Source organism: Trichomycterus rosablanca, chromosome 1 (genome assembly GCF_030014385.1).
Source record: "Trichomycterus rosablanca isolate fTriRos1 chromosome 1, fTriRos1.hap1, whole genome shotgun sequence".
NCBI classification, from domain to species: Eukaryota; Metazoa; Chordata; class Actinopteri; order Siluriformes; family Trichomycteridae; genus Trichomycterus; species Trichomycterus rosablanca.
In genome coordinates, this window is record NC_085988.1 from 47641696 (window position 1) to 47664906 (window position 23211).

The 23211-nt window shown below is 40.7% G+C and overlaps 1 protein-coding gene across 1 annotated transcript in view; it reads right to left on the reverse strand.

Moving 5' to 3' along the window:
* Window positions 1-662: 662 nt before the first annotated feature.
* Window positions 663-23211, reverse strand: part of lingo1a (leucine rich repeat and Ig domain containing 1a) — a 76535-nt gene continuing 53986 nt past the window's right edge. Inside the window, exon 2 of the mRNA XM_063003686.1 lies at window positions 663-2864. Within this exon, the coding sequence (XP_062859756.1) occupies window positions 1002-2852 (1851 nt within the window). The 5' untranslated portion in view covers window positions 2853-2864 and the 3' untranslated portion in view covers window positions 663-1001. The remainder of the gene's footprint in view (window positions 2865-23211) is intronic.

Genomic DNA, 23211 nt, shown 5'->3' on the forward strand with positions numbered 1-23211 from the left:
AACAGCCAATCATTGTTCATGTAGGGGCCAAGCCTGCAGGATAGCAGAGCTGAGTTTCGAACCGACGTGCTAGCGTGTTTTACTGCTGCGCCACCTGAGTGCTCAACCCTCTATTCTTAACAACTTCATAACCCTGATTAAGTTCACATGATGGCTGGCCAATCAGCTTAGCCTGCTTTTTTGGATGCAGGGTGTTTTTTAAAGCATAGAGATAATGTTTAACTAATTTAGGCAGTTCATTTATGAATTTTAACTTATTACTTCAACCTGGTCTGGGTTGTGTTGGGTCCAGCACCACCTGGAAACACCAACAGTGTGAGAGGAATATGCTCTGGACAGGTTGCCAATCTATCACAGGGCATGCCAAAGTCACACACTAACTAAACAACATTTAGGAATAGCCAAACCAACCCTCCCCACAGGCAGTGACCAGGGGCTTGGCCCTAGTTCCTGTGTATGCTGTGTGACACTACCACGGCACTCTGATTTAAAAGATGTCAGATTTCTTTGTATTTAATTCGAATGTGCTTATCAACCCCAAAATTTTCATTTGATGATGATATTTTAGTTTGAAAAAATAATAATAATAATAAAATCAAACACATAATGCAGGCAAAAGGACAGCAAAAAAGGACAACGGTCTTTTGTATTTGGTGGTTTACACAAACATTAAGTAGAGTTTATTAGTCTTTTCCTTTTGCCATATAAATCCACAGAAACTTGAATACCTTTCAACAAAATTCTCTTTTAAAGACGTGGTCCCTGAAGGCCGAGCAGAAAGTTTCATCACACGTTTTGTTTCTTTTTTTCTTCTCTTTTAACATCAAGGAAAACAAAGAACTCCTGCATTACATATCCATCTTTAGAACATACAGGAATAAAGCACACACACACACACACACACACACATCCTTTACAAAAGGTTCCAGAATCCAGAGGTTAGTCATGGATATTTTCACTATAATTCTGTGATTACAGTGTCTTTGAAATTCCTTGGCGGATCAAATCATTTTCATATTAAACTTGCGAGGAGCGTCAGACGTACCACTGCTCAGCCCTGCGTCTGATTTACGTGGTACATATTCGATCTCAATGTTGTGTTTGGTATTACCTTTACCCCTGCTCCACAGAAATAGCAATACCAGACAGAATAATACCACACCAAGAAAGGAAATGAACCCCATAGTGGTGGCGATGATGAGAGTTTTGATGTCAAAAGGAAAAGGAATGGTAGCTTTTGTCTCATTGGATCCATTGTCACCACTGGGCTGATTGGAAATGAAAGCAAAGGTCTTGTTAGGCTGGTTCGCCCATTCAGGAGAGTAGCTATGGATGTGAAGATGAGCAAGAGTGGTGTCATTTCCACCAGCATTACTTGCAATGCACACATAAGTTCCATTGTCCTGAATCTGGGCATAGCGCACCTCCAGAGTACCATCAAGAAACATGGTGAGCCTGCCTATCGTTTTTGTAGTGATGAACTGTTTGTGTGGGGTAAGCCACATAATGACTGGGGCTGGATCTCCATCTGCCTGGCAGGCAAAGTGCACCGTTGTCCCTTCATCCACAAATGTCTGCTGTGCTTTGCGGTCCCGGATCCTGGACTTACGACACGTAAAGTAATTGGGCTGTAAGATGTCTGGGAAATCTTTAAACTCCTTGCCTTGGACGAACTCAGGTGAGGCACATGTGGGTTGCTGCCGGTTGAAGTTGAGCCTCCATCTACGACGGAAGACCCATAGAAGCCTACAGTCACAAGCCAGGGGGTTGTCATATAGCACCAGGGTCTCCAGGTTCCCCACTGAGTGGAAGGCTGATTCTTCCAGTGTGGATAGAGAATTTCCAGAGACATTCAGGATTTTTAAGTAGTTGAGGCCTTTAAATGAATATGGCTCTATATTAACCAATCTACAGCCAACCAGGTGGAGCTCCTGCAGTCTGAGCAGATCATGGAGCTTGTTTCCCTCGATGATTGAAATGGGGTTGTAGGACATGTTCAAAAATCGCAGGTAAACGAGATGCCGAAGTGCTAGATATGGAATCGAAGTCAGATTTGCATTGGTAATTGTTAGCGAAGTTAGATTTAAACCATACAAGCAGTTAGTTGTCATGGTGTCCAGGTATGGCCAGTTGGCAATCTCCAGAACTTTAAGTCGGGAGAGCCGTTTAAAGGAGTAGTCTCTAATGGTGTTGATGTTAAGGTTACGTAGACGCAAGGTGTTGAGGCTGTGTAGATGGGTAAATGCCTCTGTTGGAACCAAGGTCAGATTGCACTTTTCCAAGGTGAGGTTTTCCAGGCTGTTGAGGCCATGGAATGCTCGGTGGGATATAAACACCAGGTCATTATCACCAACTTCCAAAGAGCGCAGGTTATACAGGTCCTGGAACATGTGATCTAGCAGGATGACTATCTTATTCTCACTGATGTCCAGCCGGGTAAGGTTACTGAGGCCTGTAAACACACCTAGCTGAATAAGCTTCAGTTTGTTGCTGCGTAATCCAAGAGTCTGTAGGCCATACAGGTTGTTGAAAGCTCCAGGTTCTATGGTGGAGATTGTGTTTTCATTTAGCTCCAGTTCTTCCAAGTTTGGAAAGCCAGAAAACTCCTCTGGGTTGATGGTTTTTATACGGTTCTTGCTGAGGTCCAAGAACCTAGTCTCAGATGGGATACCCTCAGGAACTGACATCAGCTTTTTACGGTGGCATACTACAGAGCGCTCCTGGGCATTGCACTCACAGCGAGAAGGGCAGCCTGTGGTTGAGCCAGACAGCACAGTGCCCAGCATAAGAATTAAGATGGGCTGCCAGCATGCCACCAGGTAGCTGTGCCCACTTGCTTCCCCTGCCACCATTTTACTGGTTACCTGTAGAAAAAAAAAAAAAAGGGTTAAAAGCATATTACTAACAATGGACTAACAGTTAAATAATTCTCCACGTTTTATTACGTTACAGACTCATTCTATAATACTGTAGATTGAGTTCTTTTTTGCCACTGCTGAAAAACATCCCCACATCATGATGCTGCCACCGCCATGCTTCACTGTAGGGATGGCATTAGCCAGGTGATGAGCAGTGCCTGGTTTCCTCCAGACGTGACACTTGGAATTCAGGCCAAAAAGTTCAATTTTGGTTTCATCAGACCAGAGAATCTTGTTTCTCATGGTTTGAGAGTCCTCTAGGTGCCTTTTGTCATGTGCCTTTTACTAAGGAGTGGGTTCCGTCTGGCCACTCTACCATAAAGGTGTGATTTGTGGAGTGCTGCCTGGATGGTTGATCTTCTGTTAGGTTCTCCCATCTCCACAAGGATACACTGAAGCTCTGTCAGAGTGAGCCTCGGGTTCCTTCTCACCTTTCCTGATCGCTCAGTTTGGCCGGGCGTGCAGGTATAGGAAGATTTTTGGTGGTTCCAAACTTCTTCGATTTACGAATGATGGTGGCTACTGTGCTCTTTGGAACCTGTAAAGCTGCAGCAATTTTTCTGTACCCTTCTCCAGATCTATGCCTTGACACAATCTTGTTTCTGAGGTCTGCAGATAATTCTTTTGACCCCATGGCTTGAAGTTTGCTCTGATATGCACTGTCAACTGTGGGACCTCATAAAGGCAGGTGTTGGCAATCCCCAATCATGTCCAATCAAGTGAATTTACCACAGGTGGACTCTAATTCAATTGTAGAAACATCTAAAGCAAAATGTACCTTAGCTCACTTTTGGGTGTCATATCAAAGGGTGTGCACACTTGATTTTGATTATTAATAAATTAGCACACATCTAAAAACCTGCTTTCACTTTGTCATTGTGGGCTATTTTGTGTAGACTTTCATGACAACAAATAAACTCAATCTATTATAGAATGAGTCTGTAATGTAATAAAATGTGGAGAAGGTGAAAGGGGTGTGCATACTTTCCGGCTTGACTGTATCTAACATTAATTATATAATAACATATATCATATCACATGCTAAAAATAATCTCATTATTACACAACCACATTATTGGTACCACAAATCAGTTAAACATTATCCTAACATTTAGAGACAAATTGTCAGACGATATAAGATTTATGGAATTTTTGACCAGGACAAAATGTGAAGCTATAAACATTTAATTAAAATATTTATGAAGAACAGGGTTTTGGTAATTCTATATTAGTGCAGATTACATTAGTGTCCTCAATCTGCACCTCTCCAGCCCTATCTCTCCAACCAGAACAGTGCTCAGCATTAACAGCGTAATTTCCTAATACAACACACCCATCCCCTGTAGAGCAAGTACAAATTATACTATTGGACTATTTTTATGTAGTCAGGCTGCATGTATACAAGACAAATGAACAGAAACAGCAGTGTATCTGTAGGCATAACAGTTAAGTCACAAAACAGCTTTTTATATCAGGTTATTTGCAATTAACAGCATGTATCAGCTATAAAGGCTCTGACAATTAGTGCTTTCATATGTTTGATTCTTGAGGCAACTGACATATATCTTTAGATGCCAAAAACAATAAACAAGTTGCAAGTGCATTGGTTTCTCAGGTTTTACTATTCATACAAAAGTATTTTTAAAAAACACAATAAACACAGTCCAAAGGCATGCAGTCAGGCCAACTGGAGCTACTAGGATTGCCTTAAGTGTGAATGTGTGTGTGCTCTGTGATGGACCATGATGTTTTTTATCTTTCGCCCAATGAATCAAGACCACTGCGACCCTGACATCACATCAAATTTATGTTGTGTACAGAACACTGTGGCACAATGGCCTCCTCAATCTCTACATTACACACTGTCTTCATATACAGTGGGGTCAAAAAGTATCTAGTCAGCCACTGATTGTGCAGGTTCTCCTACTTAGAAAGATGAGAGAGGTCTGTAATTTTCATCATAGGTACACTTCAACTATGAGAGACAAAATGAGAAAAAAAAATCCAGGAAATCCCATTGTAGGATTTTTAAAGAATTTATTTGTAAATTATGGTGGAAAATAAGTATTTGGTCAATAACAAACAAGCAAGATTTCTGGCTCTCACAGACCTGTAACTTCTTCTTTAAGAAGCTCTTCTGTCCTCCAATCGTTACCTGTATTAATGGCACCTGTTTGATCTTGTTATCTGTATAAAAGACACCTGTCCACAGCCTCAAACAGTCAGACTCCAAACTCAACCATGGCCAAGACCAAAGAGCTGTCGAAGGACACCAGGAAGAAAATTGTAGACCTGCACCAGGCTGGGAAGAGTGAATCTACAATAGGCAAGCAGGTTGGTGTGAATAAATCAACTGTGGGAACAATTGTAAGTAAATGGAAGACATACAAGACCATTGATAATCTCCCTTGAGGTCAAGATCTCATCCCGTGGGGTCAAAATGATCATGAGAACTGTGAGCAAAAATCCCAGAACTACACGGAGGGACCTGATGAATGACCTGCAGAGAGCTGGGACCAAAGTAACAAAGGCTACCATCAGTATACACACTACGCCGAGAGGGACTCAAATCCTGCAGTGCCAGGCGTGTCCCCCTGCTTAAGCCAGTACATGTCCAGGCCCGTCTGATGTTTGCCAGAGAGCATATGGATGATCCAGAAGAGGATTGGGAGAATATCATGTGGTCAGATGAAACCAAAATGGAACTTTTTGGTAAAAACTGAACTCGTCGTGTTTGGAGGAAGAAGAATGCCGAGTTGCATCCCAAGAACACCATACCTACTGTGAAGCATGGGGGTGGAAACATCATGCTTTGGGGCTGTTTTTCTGCAAAGGGGACAGGACGACTGATCCGTGTTAAGGGAAGAATGAACGGGGCCATGTATCGTGAGATTTTAAGCCAAAACCTCCTTCCATCAGTGAGAGCATTGAAGATGGAACGTGGCTGGGTCTTCCAGCATGACAATGATCCCAAACACACCGCTCGGGCAACGAAGGAGTGGCTCCGTAAAAAGCATTTCAAGGTCCTGGAGTGGCCTAGCCAGTCTCCAGACCTCAACCCCATAGAAAATTTGTGGAGTCCGTGTTGCCCAGTGACAGCCCCAAAACATCACTGCTCTGGAGGAGATCTGCATGGAGGAATGGGCCAAAATACCAGCTACAGTGTGTGCAAACCTGGTGAAGACTTACAGGAAACGTTTGACCTCTGTCATTGCCAACAAAGGTTATGTTACAAAGTATTGAGTTGAACTTTTGTTTTTGACCAAATACTTATTTCCCACCATAATTTACAAATAAATTCTTAAAAAATCCTACAATGTGATTTCCTGGATTTTTTTTCTCATTTTGTCTCTCATAGTTGAAGTGTACCTATGATGAAAATTACAGACCTCTCTCATCTTTTTAAGTAGGAGAACCTGCACAATCAGTGGCTGACTAAATACTTTTTGGCCCCACTGTACACCGAACATAACATCGTGACCACTGTCAGGTGAAGTGAATAACACTGATTATCTCTTCATCATGGCACCTGTTAGTGGGTGGGATATATTAGGCAGCAAGTGAACATTTTATCCTCAAAGTTGATGTGTTAGAAGCAGGAAAAATGGGCAAGCGTAAGGATTTGATCGAGTTTGACAAGGGCCAAATTGTGATGGCTAGACAACTGGGTCAGAGCATCTTCAAAACTGCAGCTTGTCTGGTGTTCCGGGTCTGCAGTGGTCAGTATCTATCAAAAGTGGTCCAAGGAAGGAACAGTGGTAAACCAGCGACAGGGTCATGGGCAGCCAAGGCTCATTGATGCACGTGGGGAGCGAAGGCTGGCCCGTGTGGTTCGATTCAACAGATGAGCTACTGTAGCTCAAACTGCTGAAGAAGTTAATGCTGGTTCTGATAGAAAGGTGTCAGAATACAATGTGCATCACAGTTTGTTGTGTATGGGGCAGCAAAAGGGGGACCAACACAATAGGAAGGTGGTCATAATGTTATGCCTGATCGATGTATCTACAGTAGATGATCAGATGTAAAAGCAAGAAGAACATTGGAGCCTCATCAGAGAAAATGACCTTACTCTAGTTTTCTGTGGTCCATTCCCTAGGAGCTGTATTTAAACTATATTGTGCCAGATGCGGTTTGAGATCTGTACAAATACAGAAAGATCCTTGAAGAAGCCTCCCCCAAAGTGCACACAAACTCAGACTGGCATGACAGTTCACCTTTAAACACATACAAAGCATACAGCCTAAACAACACTGGAGTGGCTTTAGGGTAAGTCTACCAAATGTCCTTATTGAACATCTGTGACACCTGCCATCCAATCAAAAATGCTTAAGTTACAATGCTGAATACTTTCCAAATTCACTGTATGCACTAGCAGTTTATTAAATAATACAACCAACTTTGCATTCCTGTATCATATCACTGTACACTGTGATGAATGTTTTGGGCTACTTAACTCTGCAGTAGTTCTATATATGCACTAATCTATAACTGATTTGTAGGCATATCATGACAGGTAGCTGTAACATCCTCCCTGGTTTTCCCTCTAGCTCCCCTCCTCACCCACTTTGTTCATTTTCATGTCTGTTTCTCATGCCCAGTCGATGCCCACTGTCTTTTATTTGCTTCAGTTTATTATCTGCAATTTATTATCCTTGTTTCACTGTCAATTTTATCAGCTCCACTCACCATATAGAAGCACTTTGTATTTCTACAATTACTGACTGTAGTCCACCTATTTCTCTACATATCTTTTTAGCCTGCTTTCACCTTGTTCTTCAATGGTCAGGACCACCACAGGACCACCACAGAGCAGGTATTATTTAGGTGGTGGATGATCATAGCACTGCAGTGACACTGACATGGTGGTGGTGTGTTAGTGTGTGTTGTGCTGGTATGAGTGGATCAGACACAGCCGCACTGCTGGAGTTTTTAAATACCGTGTCCACTCACTGTCCACTCTATTAGACACTCCTACCTAGTTGGTCCACCTTGTAGATGTAAATCACTCAGTTATTGCTGCTGTTTGAGTTGGTCATCTTCTAGACCTTCATGTCAGTGTCACTGCAGGGCTGGAATGATCCACCACCCAAATAATACCTACTCTGTAGTGGTCCTGGGACAGTCCTGACCATTGAAGAACAACATGAAAGGGGGTTAAGAAAGCATTCAGAGAATCAGATGGACTACAGTCAGTAACTGTAGAACTACAAAGTGCTTCTATATGGTAAGTGGAGCTGATAAAATGGACAGTGAGTGTAGAAACAAGGAGGTGGTTTTAATGTTATGGCTGATCAGTGTACATTACTGTACTGAAAATACATTTGCTGGCTGGCAGGTTGACAAAAGCTTAGAAGAATGCACATCAGAGATTTCACAGCAACATTTTAGGGTAATAAATGTCTGTAAGAAAGAAGTGACAATCCCACTTAATAAACGCTCCAGATAAATATGTATGATTTTCTTTAAAATCCTCATAAGATTGCTGTCACTGCTATTAGAGCTAAGAGTTAAGACATGGCAACCACAAACTCTCCATTTGTGTTGCTTTAAATCTCCATTCATCATGCTGTGCTTTTATGCAGCCAGTGTATAACTTTCAGCACCTAGGAGAACAAGAGTGACAGTGTCCACAGTCAAATAGAATTGTATTATCATGGGCTTATTATATTTCAGAGATTCTATTATTCTTTCACACTTCAGATATTATTCTTTCATACTTCTGACATTAAATTATCCTTTCATACTTCAGATGTATTGTCGGGATACAATAAAATATACCTTCACATTATGGACTTATTTAAAAGCACATAGTATAGTATATACCAGACATACTAGTATATACACTATATTGCCAAAAGTATTCACTCACCCATCCAACTCATTAAATTCAGATGTTCCAATCACTTCCATCGCTACAGACCTCCAAACTTCATGTGGCCTTCAGATTAGCTGAAGAACAGTGCATAGAGAGCTGCATCCAAGCCTTACATCACCAAGCGCAATGCAAAGCGTCAGATGCAGTGGTGTAAAGCATGCCACCACTGGACTCTAGAGCAGTGTTCTCTGGAGTAACGAATCACGCTTCTCTGTCTGGGTTTGGCAGTTGCCAGGAGAACGGTACTTGTCTGACTGCATTGAGCCAAGTGTAAAGTTTGGTGGAGGGGGGGTTATGGTGTGGGGTTGTTTTTCAGGAGTTGGGCTTGACCCCTTTGTTCCAGTGAAAGGAACTATTAATGCTTCAGCGTACCAAGAGATTTTGGACAATTTCATGCTCCAAACTTTGTGGGAACAGTTTGGGGATGGCCCCTTCCAGTTCCAACATGACTGGGCACCAGTGCACAAAGCAAAGTCCATAAAGACATGGATGAGCGAGTTTGGTGTGGAAGAACTTGACTGGCCTGCACAGAGTCCTGACCCCAACCCAATAGAACACCTTTGGGATGAATTAGAGTGGAGACTGCGAGCCAGGCCTTCTCGTCCAACATCAGTGTCTGACCTCACAAGTGCGCTTCTGGAAGAATGGTCAAAAATTCCCATAAACACACTCCTAAACCTTGTGGAAAGCCTTCCCAGAAAAGTTGAAGATGTTATAGCTGCAAAGGGTGGGCTGACATCATATTAAACCCTGAATAAGAATGGGATGTCACTCAAGTTCATATGCGTGTAAAGGCAGACGAGCGAATACTTGGCAATGTAGTGTACCTTATACTTTCACCTACCAACCATCATATTTTTAATTCTACTATAGACATTCCATATTATCCTTATATAATCAGGTCATCATAAAATCCTTTCATTATCCACACAGTATGTTACCCTTTTATACTCCAGATTAAGGTTAAAAGCAAAGCACAAATCCACAGCACTGCACATCTGAACCAGTCACCTAATTATTATGGCCTTTCTGAGCTGACTCAGCTATTAGAGCTGACTCATCTGTGCCCGTGCAGGGATGCATTTTGATGTCTCTGTTGAAGAGGCAGTTCACAGATTTTAGGTGTTAAAACATTTATTCATAACAGTTATAGAAACCAGGTCATGGGCATGTTTATAATAAATAAATGATCATTATTAAAAATGTTAATCATAATTAAGCTGTTAAATTTGTTAATACCTAAAACATTAGATCTACACTTTATTTTAAAATGTCTCCTTAGTCTGAATAAAACACTTATTTTTTTTATTTATAATGCTACATCCCATGTGCCATCTATTTAAAGTGGGATCAGCAGTTTTTAGACAAATAATTCTCCTGCCAATCCTGGATATGAAAATATAACAACACTCATTACCTGCTTAAGGTGTCAGCGTTAAGAAATACAAAAAAGTAGATTAAATCAGTATTTATATATTTATTTACATGTTGCTGTTTGCACTTGTGTTTTTTTTATTATTATTTATGCATTTTCTCACCTTTTTCTCCCTTTTAGTGCATCCAATTGCCCGATTGCGTCATGCTTTCTCTCCACCAATGCCAATCCCTGCTCTGACTGAGGAGAACGAAGCTAACCCACGCCCCCTCCGACACATGGGCAGCATGCCGTATGCGTCTTATCACGTACACTTTGATGAGTGCAGTGCAGATCAGCACTGTGTACAGAGAGACACATCCTGACAGCACTCTTTTCTCATCTCTGTGCAGGTGCCATCAATCAGCCAGCAGAGGTCGTAATTGCATTAGTTATGAGAGAGAGAGACCCTATCCGGCTTAATCCCACCCATATCTGAACAACAGGCCAATCGATACGATTCGATACGATGTATTCGAGAACCCAGCTCTGGTTCCAGCGTGTGTTTTTACCCCTGCGCCACCTGAGCGGCGCACTTGTGTTTGACTTATTAGTACTGTAACTTAGGCTGTACCTTTAATACACACTTACCATTTTATTGCAGTAAAGGTAACTATATATTTTTTTTTTGCATTTTTCCCAGTTTTCCTCCCAATCTAGTCGTATCCAACTACCCGATTACATTACGCTTCCTCTCTGCTGATGCTGATCCCCACTGCTGATTGAGGAGAGCAACACTGACACACGCCCCCTTTCGACACGTGAGCAGTAGCCGACTGCATCTTTTCAGCTGCACGAGGCAAGTTCATATGCGGATCAGCTTTGTGTATGGAGAGCCACACCCTGTCCACAGTATTCCCCGACTCTGAGCAGGTGCCATCAACCAGACAGAAGAGGTCGTAATTGCATCAGTTATGAGCTCCCTCTCTGGCTTCCCATCCCTGTATGAACAAACAAGCCAATCGTTGTTCATATAGCTGCCCAGCCCAGTCGGATGGCAGAGCTGTAGTTATCTATTTTTATAAATTATCCATACTATCCATACTAGAGAATTTTGACGTACTGGTGTCACAGTTTTACTTTCACAACATTAGAACTATCCTTTCCTTACATATATTTTCTTTTTTCTATATCTGTTTAATTTAAAAATAAATTACTGCTTTGTGCTTGTATTTGCATTTTACCCACTGTCCCAGCAAATTATACAAACCCTATTTCCAGAAAAGTTAGAACAATGGAGGAAAGAAACCCATCTATGCAGCAATTTTACCTTACAGAATACCTCATAATGAGATTAAAGGTGGTTTTGTGGACTTCCACAGTAGTAAAAACAGTATCTTGCCAATAAAGAAGTGAAAGCCAAAACATCTTAACCGAACATCATGTTAACAAAGATAATCTAGCGCAGAGACCAAATATCGCGATGAGGGGCACATGCTGATGTTAATGCGTAAAATCTCTGACATGATCTCAAAATATCTGAGTAATCACTGACAACATTTGGGCAGAATTTAGATAGTTGGGACGATGAAATCTGTGTATAACCTCGAACTATATCAGCCGAAGTCTTGCACAAGGAGCACTTGTCCTACCACTAGTTCTGTTTATACCGCTTTATGTTCCCAAGCACAGTTAATTTTACTAAGATGATGTACATCCAAAGACACATCCCCCATTTTTGGGAAAGGTCTAGGGTCAACAGGACACCCCAAGGTTGTCCAGTGGAAAGACATGTAATTTGAAAAATGGAAAATGCAAAATGTCTAATTTTAAAATATCATAGAATATGTGTGTGGAGGGCAGATTAAACTCTGTGGATAATTGACCAGAACTGTAAAAGGTACTGACTTTATAAAGATCACAATACTTAATCCCTCTCTCATGGCACATTTTAACAGCTATCTCACTCAAAGCTGGGAAAAATGAATGATGATCTACATAGCATAGCCATCACCAACCTTAAACTGATGCCTGAACTAAAACCAGATACAGATGGTGGAAACCATCAATGGATTGCCAAAACGATTTGAGAGTTAAAGTGGTGTGGAAGAAGTAAGCAGCGCCAACAAAGTGAAGAACAAAGAATGAAGAACAGAAATGTGTCTCCACCCTACACCACAGCAACTCTGGAAAGTGTTTTTTTTTTATATGAGCTGATCAATAATAAAATAAAAAATTAAAATAGGAAATTAAGCAAGGAAAGCCCACCATCAGATTTACATCTCTCAAAGAGTGATTTTGGCTCTTGGAACCTTCCGGTCCCATATAAATAAGAAGAGAAGTTGGTCCAGGGATCTAAAAAAATTGTAGGCAATAATAATGGATAGGTTTGGAACAAAAAAGAAATCTAGGCAAAACATACACCAATCAGCCATGACATTAAAACCACCTCCTTGTTTCCACACACATTGCCCATTATATTGGCTTCACTTACCATATAGAAGCACTTTGAAGTTCTACAATTACTGACTGTAGTCTATCTGTTTCTCTGCATGCTTTGTTAGCCCCCTTTCATGCTGCTCTTCAATGGTCAGGACTCTCCCAGCACCACTACAGAGCAGGTATTATTTGGATGGTGGATCATTCTCAGCACTGTAGTGACGATGACATGGTGGTGGTGTGTTAGTGAGTGTTGTGCTGGTATGAGTGGATAAGACACAGCAGCGCTGATGGAGTTTTTAAACACCTCACTGCCACTGCTGGACTGAGAATAGTCTACCAACCAAAAAAGATTCTAGAAGATGACCAACTCAAACAGCAGAAATAGATGAGCGATCGTCTCTGACTTTACATCTACAAGGTGGACCAACTAGGTAGGAGTGTCTAATAGAGTGGACAGTGAATGGACATGGTATTTAAAAACTCCAGCAGCGCTGCTGTGTCTGATCCACTCATACCAGCACAACACACACTAACACACCACCAGTCAGTGTCACTGCAGTGCTGAGAATGATCCACCACCTTAATAATACCTGCTCTGTGGTGGTCCTGTGGGGGTCCTGACCATTAAAGAACAGGGTGAAAGCAGGCTAAAAAGGTATGTAGAGAAATAGATGGACTACAGTCAGTAATTGTAGAGCTACAAAGTGCTTCTATATGATACGTGGAGCTGATAAAATGGACAGTGAGTGTAGAAACAAGGAGGTGGTTTTAATGTTATGGCTGATCAGTATATTTTTTATAACATTTATTCAAGTAAAATAAAAAAAATGCTAAAAAAAGATAAACTACAGTACAGTATATATGAATCACTAAATATCTGATTCTAGTCACAGCAAATTAAAAAGGCATAAATGGTTAATTACCAGTGATATTGAGTTAACTGGATAACACTCACTCTTCAGCAAATTCACCTGTTCATTAATTTTGTAAAAATTCGACAGGGCATCTGCCAAAACCAGGTGTCATTTTTCTTGCATGGCTTTAATATCAACAATAATTTCCTCCAGATTTAAAAGTGAATCAAGCTCATCTGCGACCCTCGAATCCACACCAGTAAACACCAATTCTTTAAGAAACAATGACATCTCAACCTCATCTGACATAGATTCTATCTGGTAGTGATTCAAATTAAAAGATTTGAAGATTGCATTAACTGACAATGGATCTGAGCACAGCACTCCCACTGAATCAAGATGCAGCCTGTCTCTTCAATTAATCAGCCAAAAATCTAGACAGCTTATCACCAGGCTCACAGTAAATACTACGTGTACACAACAACAGTTGTTCTGCATTAGTTGTTGTGATAGGGTCAAATTCGGCTTGTAATTCGAGTCAGCATTTTACTGAAGCAGGTGTTGGGTTAACTGCATGAGTTTGTTCAAATCTGTGATCTTCGTCAATAGATCTTGCAGTTTGGCTTTTAGTAATCTTTTTCAGTATGCTGTGTAGGGAATCATTTGTCTATGTAGCTAGGCTTTAAGAGATTCCCATAAAACTGTTTTCTATCTCTGCACTGATCAGTGCCTTGCCACAATTCGAGGAGATCCTAAAACAGGATTGGTAGTTGTCCTGGTAAAAATTGGTCATTTTTAACCATTATAGCCCCCTATGTCTAATTAATAAAAATTTTAAAAAGGGGATCACAATTAAGTTTTATGGTTACATATCTTTTTTTTATTTTATTTTTTATTTTTCCCCTTTTTCTCCCCCTTTAGCACATCCAATTGTTCAGTTTGTATCGTGCTTCCTCTCTGTCTATGCCGAACCCTGCCCTGATCGAGGAGATCAAAGCTAACCCATATCCCCTCTAAAACATGGGCAGCAGCCGGATGCATTTTTGCCACCCACACATTGATGAGTGTGGCGCCACCTAGTGTTGCATGCGGAGAGACACACCCATCTCTGTACAGGTGCCTTTAATCAGCCGGCAGAGGTCGTAATCGCATTCTGACAGAGACCCACATCCGGTTCTTTGTCCCGCCCCCCAACTGAGCAACTGGCCAATCGTTGCTCATACAGCCACTCAGCCTCAAAGCGGTAAGGCAGAGCTGGATTCGATACGATGTACTCAGAATCCAGCTCTGGTTGCAGCGTGTCTTTTTACCGCTGCGCCACCTGAGCGGCTAATAAGGTATTTATTTATTTTTTTCTATTTTATTTATGCATTTTTTCCCATTTTCTCCCAATTTAGCGTAGTCAATGTGTCTTCCGCTGCTGGGGGATCCCTGATTGCAGTCGAGGATGGTATATTGCTTCCTCTGACCCGCAAACAGCCCTTAACGGAACCCTTTTTCACTTATGCATTCTGCACATGCCTCTCTATCTGCCAATCAGGGTCCTTACACAGCATTTGAAGACCCCACCAACATAGTCCAGTCATCCAACCCTAGCAGAGACGTGTCTGCAGCAGGCACTGCCAATTATGCCTGCTAGATGGCGCCCAGCTGACCGGTGGCAACACCGAGTTTTGAACCAAGGAGTTCAGAATGTCGGTGCTGGTGTGCTAACGGAATATCTTGATGGGCCACCTGGGTGCTTGACCAAAATTTTAATATAGTAATTGGGGGTGCACATATCAGTCTACTATTAGTGCTAGTCCCAAGCCCACTCTTTTAAGGAAAGTGTGGATCATAATACAGACGTACATCCTGGATCAATCAAGGCCCAGGTTAACAATGACCACCTGTAGTACTGTTGGTCAGCAAGGTACTTGTGGTAACTTTGCTACTGTTGGGACAAAATGGAGAAGGAGGAAAAAAGGGGGTGAGAATGGTCTACAGCGGAGAGGGAGACAGAAGGGTAGAAAGGTGGAGGTGAGAGTTGGAATGTTAAACATGGAACATGGGCTACTACTAAAGTGGGAAAAGGTGGACTATATGTAGGCTGGCAGGTGTAGCCTAGTGGTTAAGATACTGGACTAGTAATTAAAAAGTTGCTGGTTCAAGCCCCACTACTGCCAGGTCGCCACTGTTGGGCCCTTGAGCAAGGCCCTTAATCCTCAATTGCTCAGACAATATACTGTCACGGTACTGCAAGTCACTTTGGATAAAAGCCAGATGTGTCTGCTAAATGCTGAAAATGTATCCTATGCAGGAGATGTAACCTGAAAATGATTGGAGACTTCAAGGTGGTGGTAGAGAGAGAGTGTAGTTACCGTGATAGCTATTGTGTAGCTACTGTGATAAATATAGTGAGCACAGGAGTACTTCAGAAAACTGTTGTCCCTTAACACTGTCCTCCACTGCATCAAGAAATGCAATCTAAAACTGTATTACACAAATAGTTTATAGAATTACATTAATTTTGAGCAGAAGGGCCAGTGAGCTTTTGAGACCCAAAGTCAATTAAGATAAAACTTTTCCTGTAGGGGTGCTAACCTAGCTAAAACTAGTCCCAAAGCTAAACTATAAGCTTCAAACAAAACAGATGCAATACTAATATTGTGGTTGTTTTTGTGTGGCTGTCCCATTGTGCTGGCATGCATGCAAAGACACATTCCAACCTTTCATGTTATTTAAATTTCTTATCATGTCTGAGGTAGAAAGTTAACCACAGATGCCAGTGTGTTTGAAATATGGCTTTAGCACTGGCTATACTCAGCATGATGTTTAGCAGTTAAAACTGAAGCTGTCTCTGGACAGATGGGACAAATTTTAATCCCCAGCCTTGAGCTGCTGTGTGCAACAAGGTGCCACATGCCAACAGAGGCCAGCTGCTTCATATACATAATTACACATTTGAACACTCACACATACACACACACACACGTACACACACAATGACTTAGAATGACTTAACTCTCTCAAATTCTATTGGTGTACACAAACAGCTCATCACTTAAACCCACAGCTTATTAAAAGACGCTTACAAGAAGTAAGTCAATCAGTAAGAATTCTATAAATATTAGGGCTGGCTCGATACTGCAAATTGAGTATCTGCTGATTCCAATACCAATCCGATACCGTCATTTCTCCTCTCAAACAACTAAGCAGTAATAATACATGTCTCAATGCACCATGGTTAAACTATCTATCTAAATAACAATGCTCAGGAATAAATACAGAACCTACAACATAACACTTATGCAAAACTTTTACACACAGAACAATTAGCAGCATTTTTGGTTTCATTCACGTTCAAGCTGTTGTTCACGTGACACATCTCGCTTTACGGCGTGTCGTCCAAAGTGTCTACAATTGGAAGATGTGGATGTCAATCGAACGCGATGGACCAATTAGAATTGATGCAGAGTTGAGATTTTCCGTCACGTTTTCTGTCACATTTTTGGATTATTAAACCCTGCTGGATTTTGAAGAGGACATCTGTGGCTAAACGGGAAACGGTGTAGTTTGTTTTATTTCATAAAACTAATGGATAAAATTTTGTTGAGGATGTGAGAGATCTCCAAGCCAGGACAAGGTTTTCTTTATCTCAAGTGAGCGATTTATCATTTATAAAGCGATTTTTATTGTGTTTAAACAGTGTTTTTAGATGTGGCAGTAGTAGATGATTTTTTTAAATGCTTAAATTTTAAGTAGATCAGTGTGTTTTACATTATTATTTTTATTGTTATTTACATTAAGTGTTATTTACATTAAGTGTTATTTACGTTAAGCAACAGTATCGGATTACACGTTTTCTTTCCCTTCTGATATCCGATCCAGTGATTTGGGCTAATATCAGACCGATACAGAGTATCGGATACAGTGGGGCCAAAAAGTATTTAGTCAGCCACTGATTGTGCAAGTTCTCCTACTTAGAAAGATGAGAGAGGTCTGTAATTTTCATCATAGGTACACTTCAACTATGAGAGACAAAATGAGAAAAAAAAAATCCAGGAAATCACATTGTAGGATTTTTAAAGAATTTATTTGTAAATTATGGAAAATAAGTATTTGGTCACCCACAAACAAGCAAGATATCTGGCTCTCACAGACCTGTAACTTCTTCTTTAAGAAGCTCTTCTGTCCTCCACTCGTTACCTGTATTAATGGCACCTGTTTGACCTCGTTATCTGTATAAAAGACACCTGTCCACAGCCTCAAACAGTCAGACTCCAAACTCAACCATTGCCAAGACCAAAGAGCTGTCGAAGGACACCAGGAAGAAAATTGTAGACCTGCACCAGGCTGGGAAGAGTGAATCTACAATAGGCAAGCAGGTTGGTGTGGGAGCTGTGGGAGCAATTGTAAGAAAATGGAAGACCTACAAGACCATTGATAATCTCCCTCGATCTGGGGCCCCACGCAAGATCTCATTCCATGGGGTCAAAATTATCATGAGAACAATGAGCAAAAATCCCAGAACTACACGGAGGGACCTGATGAATGACCTGCAGAGAGCTGGGACCAAAGTAACAAAGGCTACCATCAGTAACACACTACGCCGAGAGGGACTCAAATCCTGCATGCCAGGCGTGTCCCCCTGCTTAAGCCAGTACATGTCCAGGCCCATCTGAAGTTTGCCAGAGAGCATATGGATGATCCAGAAGAGGATTGGGAGAATATCATGTGGTCAGATGAAACCAAAATGGAACTTTTTGGTAAAAACTCAACTCGTCGTGTTTGGAGGAAGAAGAATGCTGAGCTGCATCCCAAGAACACCATACCTACTGTGAAGCATGGGGATGGAAACATCATGCTTTGGGGCTGTTTTCTGCAAAGGGGACAGGACGACTGATCCGTGTTAAGGGAAGAATGAACGGTGCCATGTATCGTGAGATTTTAAGCCAAATCCAGCATTGAAGATGGAACGTGGCTGGGTCTTCCAGCATGACAATGATCCCAAACACACCGCTCGGGCAACGAAGGAGTGGCTCCGTAAAAAGCATTTCAAGGTCCTGGAGGTCTCCAGACCTCAACCCCATAGAAAATTTGTGGAGGGAGTTGAAAGTCTGTGTTGCCCAGCGACAGCCCCAAAACATTACTGCTCTAGAGGAGATCTGCATAGAGGAATGGGCCAAAATACCAGCTACAGTGTGTGCAAACCTGGTAAAGACTTACAGGAAACGTTTGACCTCTGTCATTGCCAACAAAGGTTATGTTACAAAGTATTGAGTTGAACTTTTGTTATTGACCAAATACTTATTTTCCACCATCATTTACAAATAAATTCTTTAAAAATCCTACAATGTGATTTCCTGGATTTTTTTTCTCATTTTGTCTCTCATAGTTGAAGTGTACCTATGATGAAAATTACAAACCTCTCTCATCTTTCTAAGTAGGAGAACTTGCACAATCAGTGGCTGACTAAATACTTTTTGACCGCACTGTAGGTGCCAGCCCTAATCAATAAACAACTGAAGTCAGCCAAATAAAGGTCTAAATGTTTGGACTGATTACACAACCACAGCCAAAGTAGGTTCACTGGCAAACATGATCAGCACATGCATACATCCTTGACATTCCTTACAGGGGCAAATAAGTTTCTGCAATAGAGTCTGCACAATCTAAACGTATTTGCATATTAAATTTAACAAACAAACAGCAATTGTGTTCAAGAATGTGCAGGCTTGTGTTCCCAACTAAAGGCTGTATGTTAACTTAGTGTATTTTTACTTTTGACCAGGGATGCCCTAACCTCATATTCAGAGTCAAATATACAAGTGGTGCAGCAGTATTTATCCTATTTGCAGAATGTTACTAGTTTAAGTTTCAGCAATTCAAGAGTCTGGCATTTAGAGACAATCACTGGACCTACTCTGTGATTAGAAGGAATAATAGTTAGCTCTTTGTAACTAAAACAATGATGCTAGCCATTAAACATAGTCTGTAAGCTCATGTACACAAAGCAGTGCAGTTGGTGCCACATTCAGGCAAGTTTAGCTGTTCACTGCAGCAGTTTAAAAAAAAAAAGGAAGGTATTGCATTTTTGTGTTATAAAGTACGCTTGTGTTAGCCCTCATCTTCCCAGAATTAAAGCTGCTGAGTAATAATGAAGATTCTGCTAGTGAAGAAATAGAGATAATTGGGATCAACAACAAAAACATTGAAATGAAGACTAATTAAAATGAAGACTAATGTAAGGTGTTTTTCTTCTTATCATAATAATAAAAAAAATAATAATAACAATAACAATAATAAATGCATACATTTATTCTTCAGTGGCCCCTGGTGGCTATTGAGACACTAAGAAAACCACATACTTTAAAGACTACGGACTATGAATTGTTTTGCAATTGCAATGACACATTCAAGAGCAAGACAAACTGGAATATAAAGACAGAGCAATTAATCATGATGAATAGGGGTGAGCAATGATCGGGGAGCATAAGCAGGGTCAGGGCCATTAGTGTGGAGTGAGAAACCCAGGAACACAACATAAACAGTTCTGACACTGGTAAATCTAATCTCAGCACTACACAACCACTGGGCTAAAATGACAAATGTCTGCAATATTCAACTAAAAGATAACAAATAATGCGGTACAGCCCCACCAACAGAAATACTTATTATTCAGTGTGACTTGATACAGCATTATTATACTGGCAAAAGTCAGGAGCACAGAAGTTTAATCCTTAACATGAATAAAAAATAAAAAATAAGTATAAAAATATATATATATATATATATATATATATATATATATATACTGTATATACAGTGGGGGAAATAAGTATTTGATCCCCTGCTGATTTTGTAAGTTTACCCCCTTACAAAGACTTGAACAGTCTATAATTTTTATGGAAGGTTTATTTTAACAGAGAGAGACAGAATATCAACAAAAAATCCAGAAAAAAAACATTAAATAAAAGTTATAAATTAATTTGTATTTAATTAAGGGAAATAAGTATTTGATCCCCTACCAACCAGCAAGAATTCTGACCCCCACAGACCGGTTATGTGCCCATGAGGCACACAAATTAGTCCTGTCCCTGTATAAAAGACTCCTGTCACAGAATCAGTTTCTTCCGTTCAAATCTCTCGACCACCATGGGCAAGACCAAAGAGCTATCAAAGGACGTCAGGGACAAGATTGTAGACCTGCACAAGGCTGGAATGGGCTGCAAGACCATCAGCAAGAAGCTTGGTGAGAAAGAGACCACTGTTGGTGCGATAATTCGAAAATGGAAGAAATACAAGATCACAGTCAATCACCCTCACTCTGGAGCTCCATGCAAGATCTCACCTGGTGGGGTAAGAATGATTCTGAGAAAGGTGAGGTCAGTCAAGAATTACATGGGAGGAGCTTATCAATGATCTCAAGGGAGCAGAGAAATGCTGGATATTACCCCAAGAACACCATCCCCACCGGGCATTTCTTTGCCTCCAAACACGGCGAGTGGAGTTGATGCCAAAGAGCTCAATTTTGGTCTCATCTGACCATATCACATTCTCCCAAGCCTTCTCTGAATCAGAATCTCTTTCTTTTCTCTGAATGCGGGCACTGCAGGATCTCAATCCATTACGGCGAAGTGTGTTACTAATGGTTTTCTTGGTGACTGTGCTCCCTGTGTTTTCTTTATATTTTGTAAAATTCTATATTAAAATGGACCCAAAGAATGAATCTATTATTATTTGCTGTTAAATAATTACTTCTGCCAGTAGCTGTCGCTGTGTATCAGACAGAAGGGAAAATGAGAGGAGAGAAGAAGGAAATCGCTAAGTAAAGTATTCTTTCTTTCGTGCAATTACACCTACAAAACACAATACTATTGAAATAAAGAAGGAAATAATAGAGAAATATGAGAGTTATTGTTGTTTCTGGTAGATACATTTTATAAAAAAAGAAGGAAATGTATTATGGTGTATAATACAGCACACATAGTGTAGTAAAATGTGATGTGAGTTTTTATGTACAGTACAGTACTACTGTGTATTGTTGTTTATTATTGTTTGTTACAGGAATGTCTATTCTATAATTTAAGATTAAGGGAAAATATACTTGTACTTATAACAAAAAAGACCATTTAAGACATTAGAAAGGTTAGGTAAGGGGGTGGTTTGGGAGGTCTGGCACGGATTAATTCTGTGTACATTATTTCTTATGGGAAAAATAGGTTTAACTAACGAACATTTTGACTTAAGAACAGCCCTTCGGAACCAATTAAATTCGTAAGTCAAGGGTCTACTGTACAATGAGTGTTGCAGATCACATTGAAAGAAAGAGCAGGTGCAAGGGCTTGTTTATTGTACAGCAACTTCTAAACATTTCACAGATGTAGAAAACCTGGGTTAATATTCGCCTGTATTCATACAGAAGATGGTTTAACTGATGTAAATTCCCCCCAAGGTGTGTATGTATGTGAGTGGGTGAGTGTTTGTTGTCCTGCATGGTTATCATCTTTTTTGCACAGTAAAGTTTTAAGTGGCATTTGTGCATGTAACTCCGTATTGTAGTGCTTGACAAAGGTTTGCCAAAGTAATCTCTTGCCCATGTGGTTACAATAGCTATTGATGAATGACGGTTCTTGATGCAGTGCTGTCTGAGGGATCGAAGATCACAGGTGTTCAGCTTAAGCTTGCACCATTGGCCTTTACGCACTGAAATTCCTCCCGATTCCTTGAATCGTTTGATGATATTATGCACTGTAGAGGGAGAAATATGCAAATCCCTTCTAAACGTTTTTTGAGGTACATTGTTTTTAAACATTTTAATCATTTTCTCACACATTTGTTGACAAACTGAAGATCCTCTGACCATCTTTGCTCATCATAGACTCAACCTTTCCTGGATGCTGCTTTTGTACCAAACCATGATTACAATCACTTGTTGACATCACCTCTTTAACATAACATCATTATTTAGTTTTTTATTAATAGCCATGAATACCCCCATTCCTACTTTCTAGAATGTGTTGCAGGCATAAATTGCTGGAATGGATGTACATTAACAAATTAAATGAAGTTGACCACAGGCAAAAGACAGGAATATCCTGAACTGAGCTCCAATCCATTGCAGGACTTCCGCCTCCCCCCTCTCATTAATCATGTCTGTTTAGATGACTAGCTGGCCAATAGCACCTCTGAGATATAAACTAATAAACTAACAAATAATTAATCTAATTTATAGACATGAGAGTAGAAATAATACCTAAACAATAATAACTATAATTAATTAAACACACATGCACTTTTTTTTAAATTACATTTAAACACATGCAATTCTGTCTACAAAAGTAAACATGCAAACACTCACTCACTCACTCTTAACCACTTATCCAATCAGGGTCGGTTTCTGAAGCCTATCCCAGCTTTTCAATCGGCGCAAGTCACACAGTAACACCCTGGACGGGGCGCCAGTCCATCGCAGGGCAGACACACATACACACATACACACACCCAATCCAATTAACCTGACTGCATGTTTTTGGACTGTGGGAGGAAACCGGAGCTCCCGGAGGAAACCCGGAGCAGACACGGGGAGAACATGCAAACTCCGTCTCTGCCCGTGGTTCGAACCCAGGACCTTCTTGCTGTGAGGCGACAGTGCTACCCACCGAGCCACCGTGCCACTATAACATGCAAACAACAAAATTTATTTGTGGACATATGTTTTTGGATTTTCTGGATCACAGTAAAACACCAAGTCAGTTAAACTGTAGAGGTATTCATCTGTCTGGT